Raw genomic sequence first — 6,582 nt, 5'->3', positions numbered from 1 at the left:
CTTCCTTGTCGACCCTCTCGAACTCGAAAGGGTAGTCCCTGTCCACCAGGCCCTCGATCATTCGGTCGAGTTCCGGCATGGACAGCTCCGCAATCCCTTTGGCCTTGTTGCGGCCACCGGTTTTTTCCTCGCCTGGCTAGCACACGTCGTCAGGGTAGTTCTTCCACACGAGCCCTTGAGTAACCAAGAGCTCGGCATGGTGGTTCCAAGGGAACAGGTTGTTATACTTGCGCTCCCAAGGGCCACCGGCGGCCACTGGCTGATCGTCAGTGTGACGCCACTTCACTGAGAGGTGAGTTGCTTACCTTCCATCTCCCTCACGTTGAACCTGATGACGCCCGCCTTGTCTGTCGACGAGAGCTTCTTCCTCCAATCCGGGTGCAGGAACTCGAGGCCGAACTTGCGCCTGTCTAAGTCCTTTTGTGACTTGATGGTGCCCTCGTTGGAGGACGCGCCAGCCTGCTTCGATGGTCCTGGGACCCGCGTGGATGCCTTGGATGGTCCGACGGCCTGCTCGGACGGCCCGGCGTGTCATTTTGAAGGTGCGCCGCCTGGATGGGACGACGCTGCAATGGCGGTGTCACGAGTTGGTACGGCGTCTAGCCGTTTTTTAATTTTTCCTTTTCGCGGGCTCGAACCCGCAACCTCTGTACTACATACCGGATATGGACATGTCGTTATCTACTGTACGATTAGATTAGATGGGGCGGCAGTGCACGGCACAGCTTGGGCTCCGCTGACACAGCCGCTCTGACTCACCGGCCCCCGGGGCCGCGTCGGCATGCTGCGCACGGACCAGCTGCGCACGGACCAACGCGCACAGCCTGCCCTTATCTCCCCATGTATATAAGCCGGCCTCTGCTGTCCTAGGGACCTCAGTTTTGACCTCTTGTCCCTAGGTCAGTAAGCACTCATGTATCTGCTTACTTACTCATACTAACTAATACACTTTCTTGTCCCTAGCCTTAGGTTTGAGCGTAGCTCACCATCGCTTCGGTGAGACTTAGTCGGACGCCCCCAGCATTCAATTTTTCCTCAGTCGCTTGACCTCAAGTCGCGACATTAGGTCGAAACTCCCCAAGCTGCCGGCGTCCACTCGGGACACCCTATATTCACTTTCCTTTCCCACAGGTCGGGTGGTGCGCACCCTTACGATACTCTACGATACATACAATACGTAGATAGCCCTACATACATCGCCAACACTAAGGGAACGAACTCTTCAGTACCTGCACTTCAGTGGGCGGTACTTGTCCTCACGGACGCGTGGACTAGGTTCCTGCTGCATAATAGTCAAAAGCAGTACTGGGCCCCACGTGAACTGCGAACCCTAGTGTCTTCTTGGGCGCCGTAGCGTAAGCTAGCATAGCACGGCCATTGTAGTACGCGCACCTCCCCGTCCTCCCCCAAACTGTCGCCGAGTCCAGTCAAACTCGAGGAGATCTCCCTGTCACGAGTTGGCACGGCGTCTAGCCGTTTTTTAATTTTTTCCTTTTCGCGGGCTCGAACCCGCGACCTCTGTACTACCTGCCTGATATGGACGCGTCACTATCTACTGTACGATTAGATTAGATGGGGCGGCAGCGCACGGCACAGCTCGGGCCCCGCTGACACAGCAGCTCTGACTCACCGGCCCCCGGGGCCGCGTCGGCATGCTGCGCACAGACCAGCTGCGCACGGACCAACGTGCACAGCCTGCCCTAAATTCCCCATGTATATAAGCCGGCCTCTGCTGCCCTAGGGACCTCAGTTTCGACCTCTTGTCCCTAGGTCAGTAAGCCTCCCTTTGTATCCCTTACTTACCTTTACTAACTAATATACTATCTTGTCCCTAGCCTTAGGTTTGAGCGTTGCTCACCATCGCTTCGGTAAGAACTAGTCGGACGCCCCCAGCCTTTCAAGGTTTTCTCCAGTCGCTCGACCTCAAGTCGCGACACTCCCTCCAGACCCTGCGCCAGAGCCTGAGCCTGAGGAGGGTACAGGTGAAGAAGGAATCTCGGAGTCCGAGTCCGAGGATTCTACTGGGTCCGCCTCGCCGACAGCGCTCGCCCCCGCGTCAGCAGTCCCTGACGTACGTGACCCCCCCACCGAACTTCCTTCGGCGCCTTCACCGCCGACTCCACCGAGAGGCCGCTCGAGCACTCGCTCCTCTCAAAGTTCGACCAGCGGAGGGCCACCACAGCCGCCTCCGCCCCCGCAGCGTCCTCCGTCCCCCCCGACGCCGATAATGTCGTCCCCTGCAGCCGCCCCCGACAAGGAGACTTTGAAGCTCCTTCTCCCACTCCGATACGATGGCAAAACAGTCATCGAATGCAACCGGTTCCTGTCGCAGTTGCGCATCTACTGGCTGGTCAACACGTCGTTGACCACCGTCGAGCTTAAGGTGCAGGTCGCACTCAGCCTGCTCGATGGAGATGCCCGCGCGTGGGCCACTCCCTACTTTGCCCAGCTCGCATCGGTGCAGGTGGGTGTGCAAGGGGCTACGACCCCGTTCGCAAACGAAGCGGCCTTTGCCGCCGCCTTCAGGGCCCGCTTCGGAAATCTCGACGACGAGGCAGCGGCACAAGTAGAGCTAGCGAAGCTCTGCGCGGACAAATCGGTCCGCGAAAAACGCACTGCCGCGGAATTCTCCGCGCTGTTCAAGGGTCCGGCGGACCGTTCCGGGTATGGGGACCTGGAACTACGCGACAAGTACCTGAGTGGCATCCCCTCCCGCGTGTACCGGAAGATCGAGCTTGAAACCTTCACCACGTGACAAGCAGCTGAGAAGCGCGCCACTGAGGTCAAGCAAATCCTCGACATCAGCCGGGCTCGTCGGCCTGAGCTGAACAATTTCTTCTCGGCCCGAGGTCGAGGACGTGGTGGGGCACGTGGTGGTGCACCCCAGTCACACGCAGCTTCAGCCAGCATCAATGCGGCCGTCGGAAAAGGCAACTTCCCCGGCACATGCTTCGGCTGTGGGAAGCAAGGGTACCGACGTTTCGAGTGCCCCAATTGTAAGGACAAGCCTTACACAAAACGCGCCGATGCGCGGGCTACGGTTGCCTCGGGCTCCACCCAGGCTGCGACAAGTGCCCCCATCACGACGACACCCTCGGCAAGTATAAGTGCCGCTTCAGCGAAATCCGAGCAATCGGAGCTGGCGGACTTAATGGCACAGGTGAAGTCGATGCGCGAGGAGCTCGAACACTATCGGGCGATGAAGGAGGAGGGTTTTTGATCCGGTCCGCGCTTCGTGCCGCACGCGTCGGGCCGGGTATATCATGTAATCGTTATAATGTATTGTCGACTGCAATGGTGTATGAGTTGGACCAGGGGTCCCAGCACTTTCACATTCCAGTTCGACTTCAAGGAAAAAGACGGCACAAGGACGTAATCGCTATGGTGGACAGCGGAGCCACCACGAAGTTTATCAACAAGCGATTCATTATAGAAAATAAGGTGCAAACGCGGAAGTTGAAAGAACCAATTCCGTTGTACAATATTGACGGCACCCTGAACAAGGACGGAAGCATCTCGGAGGTAGCAGTGCTACAGATGCATATAGGAGAGCATGTCGAGAAAACGGTGTTCACGGTCACGGACATCGGTCCAGAAGATGTGATCGTTGGGTTAGATTGGCTGCGTGAGCACAACCCTGAGATCGATTGGGAGAAGGGCTCCCTCAAATTGTCGCGATGCCCTGAAACGTGTAGCGCCAGGAGGACTGGCCGAATGGAGCAAGCAGCGACTGCGCGTGATACGGGGGTCAGGCCCACGGCGCGCAGGCGTTCGCCGAAGTCCAAACGGTCGGTCATAGGTGCCTGCCGGAGTAAGGTACTCCCGGACTTCGAACCCGAAGAAGATCCGGTGGAGGTAGAGTGGGATGAGGCCGATTTGATCGAAGCCTGGGAGCAAGGTGTCACGCTTCCCGGCGCTCCTCAGCTGTTCGTCGCAGCAGGACATACGTACTCCCAGCTGTTTGCTGAGGAAGAGATCAAAAAGAAGGTCGTTAAGACCGCCGAGGAGTCGGTACCTAAACAGTACCACGAGTTCCTGAATGTCTTCTCCAAAGAAGCATCAGAACGGCTACCTGAAAGGAAGCCATACGATCATGCGATCGAACTCGTGCCCGGCTACTCGACCTTCCACTCTAAGGTGTACCCCTTGTCGAACAATGAGCAGGAGGAACTAGACAAGTTCCTAAAAGAGCAACTAGCGAAAGGCTACATACGGGAGTCGAAGTCGCCCATTTCATCCCCCTTCTTCTTCATTAAAAAAAAGGAAGGGACGCTTCGACCCGTACAGGACTACCGCCGATTGAACGCGATCACCGTCAAAAACCGTTATCCCTTACCGTTGATCGCCGAGATGGTGGATAAGCTCCGCGGCGCTACGCTCTTCACAAAGTTCGACGTTAGATGGGGATACAATAACGTCCGGATTAAGGCCGGTGACGAATGGAAGGCGGCCTTCGTGACTAACCGAGGGTTGTACGAGCCTTTGGTGATGTTCTTTGGTCTCACCAACTCCCCCGCGACTTTCCAGGCGATGATGAACGAGATCTTCCACGATCTCATCGTCGGCGGCAAGATCCTTGTGTACCTGGACGATATACTCATCTTCTCCACCAATAAAGAGGAGCATGAGAAGGTCACACGCGAGGTTCTGCGCCGCCTTCAGGATAATGATCTGTTCCTGAAGCCTGAGAAGTGCGAGTGGGACGTTCCCAAAGTCGACTACGTCGGCTATGTGTTCGGTGGCGATGAGGTAGCAATGGATCCCGCGAAGTTGAAAGGAATCAATGAGTGGCCGGTGCCCCGGAACAAAAAAGATGTTCAGAAGTTCCGGGGGTTCTCCAATTTCTACCGCCGCTTCATTAAGGACTTCGCTAAGATCTCGCGACCACTCGACCGGCTCACAGGGAATGACCCATGGCATTGGGGCGAGGAAGAGCAGCACGCCTTCGATGAGCTCAAGCGGCTCTTCGCAACGACTCCAGTCTTGGCGCTGTACGATCCTAATCGGGAGACGCGCATTGAGGTTGACGCCTCGGGGTACGCCACTGGCGGCGTGTTGATGCAGAAGCAGGATGACGGCAAATGGCATCCCATCGCCTTCAGATCACATGCGATGGACCCGGCGCAGCGGAACTATGAGATCTACGATAAGGAGATGCTCGCGATCATTGAGGCACTGGACGATTGGCGCCACTATCTCGAGGGGTTACCCAATCAGTTCGAGGTCGTGACCGATCATAAGAACCTCGAGTACTGGCATACATCCCAGCATCTCACGCGCCGTCAAGCGCGATGGTCGCTGTTCCTAGCTCGCTTCGACTTCCGCATCACGCACAAGGCCGGGACGTCCAATGGAAAGGCTGACGCCCTGTCGCGATGATCACACCATCAGATCGGCGATGAGGACGATAACACCGATCAGATAGTCCTCAAGCCAGAGCGCTTCCGCATCGCCTCCGCCCGGCGCGGTCATGCCTCGGTGACGGCCGATCAGTCGCTTCTGAAGCGCATCAGGGAATGTTCGGAGAAAGATCGGGAGGTAGCCGAGGCACTTGAAAAAGTACAGGACCTCGGGCCGCCCCGGCTGCAAAGGGGTTTTGAGGAGTGGAATGCCGAACAAGGGCTTCTGTTGTTCCGTGGGTGCGTGTACGTCCCAAAGAACACGGAGCTCCGGCGGGATATCGTCAAAATCCACCACGACTCACCGATCGCCGGTCATGGTGGTCGTGCCAAAACCCTGGAGCTCGTGTCGCGGAATTACTGGTGGCCTGGGATGTCCAAATTTGTCAACGAGTACGTAAGCACCTGCGACGTGTGCAACCGTACCAAGACATTCCCAGCCAAGCCCCAGGGTCCGCTGAAGCCAAACGAGATCCCCGAGCGCCCGTGGCAGATCATCACCACGGATATGATCATTGGCTTGCCGAAGTCTGATGGATTCGACTCGATCCTGGTTACCGCCGACCGCTTTACCAAGCAGGTCCACTTCTCGGCCTGTCATGAGACCCTGACAGCAGAAGGTGCGGCAGACCTGTACATCCGCGATGTGTTCAAGCATCATGGGGCCCCGGCCAAGGTCATATCAGACCGAGGTCCCCAATTCGCTTCGAAGTATCTCCATGCGGTGTACAAGGGACTAGGGATCGAGCCAGCGCTGTCTACAGCGTTCCACCCTCAGACGGACGGCCAGACCGAGCGCTGGAATCAGGAGATCGAGCAGTACCTGCGTGCCTTCACAAGCCACAGGCAGGATGATTGGGCAAAGCAGTTGCCGCTCGCGGAATTCGCACTGAACAACCGAGTTCACTCCGCGACTGGGCACTCCCCATTCTTCCTGCATCAGGGGTACAATCCTGAGATCCAAGTGCGGATCAATCCGATGTCTGCGATGCCTGCGGCCGCTGATCGGCTCAAGATCCTGAAGGAGATTCGCGATGATACGCGCTCTGCGCTCGAGCTGTCAGCCGAGCGCATGAAAGTGTACTACGACAAGCACGTGCAGGAGGCACCGGTCTTCGCGCCAGGGGACAAGGTCTGGCTTGATGCCCGGAACCTTAAGCTGAAACAGCCGAGCAAGAAGCTC

At 57.3% G+C, this 6,582-nt stretch overlaps 3 protein-coding genes across 3 annotated transcripts; all 3 read right to left on the bottom strand.

Annotated features, from left to right (window-relative positions):
• Window positions 1-136: 136 nt before the first annotated feature.
• POSPLADRAFT_1063065 (hypothetical protein) lies at window positions 137-673 on the bottom strand (the record flags this gene model as incomplete). The annotated part of the gene is made up of 3 exons (XM_024481600.1): window positions 137-255; window positions 306-473; window positions 661-673. The coding sequence occupies 3 exons, from the start codon at window positions 671-673 to the stop codon at window positions 137-139; spliced, it is 300 nt and encodes a 99-aa protein (XP_024332821.1).
• On the bottom strand, window positions 653-1,967 carry POSPLADRAFT_1161403 (hypothetical protein; the record flags this gene model as incomplete). Its single annotated transcript, XM_024487673.1, has 5 exons — window positions 653-684; window positions 760-895; window positions 1,049-1,120; window positions 1,373-1,447; window positions 1,938-1,967. Coding segments are annotated over 5 exons (345 nt in total), but the record flags the coding sequence as incomplete, so codon positions are not given.
• Window positions 1,968-2,018: 51 nt separating this feature from the next.
• POSPLADRAFT_1161396 (hypothetical protein) lies at window positions 2,019-2,919 on the bottom strand (the record flags this gene model as incomplete). The annotated part of the gene is made up of 3 exons (XM_024487672.1): window positions 2,019-2,261; window positions 2,345-2,572; window positions 2,617-2,919. Coding segments are annotated over 3 exons (774 nt in total), but the record flags the coding sequence as incomplete, so codon positions are not given.
• Between the last annotated feature and the right edge of the window lie 3,663 nt (window positions 2,920-6,582).

This window comes from Postia placenta (genome assembly GCF_002117355.1).
Source record: "Postia placenta MAD-698-R-SB12 unplaced genomic scaffold POSPLAscaffold_61, whole genome shotgun sequence".
Taxonomy (NCBI): Eukaryota; Fungi; Basidiomycota; class Agaricomycetes; order Polyporales; family Adustoporiaceae; genus Rhodonia; species Rhodonia placenta.
Note: the sequence above shows the minus strand (reverse complement) of the source record. Positions and strands in the feature narration are given on the sequence as shown.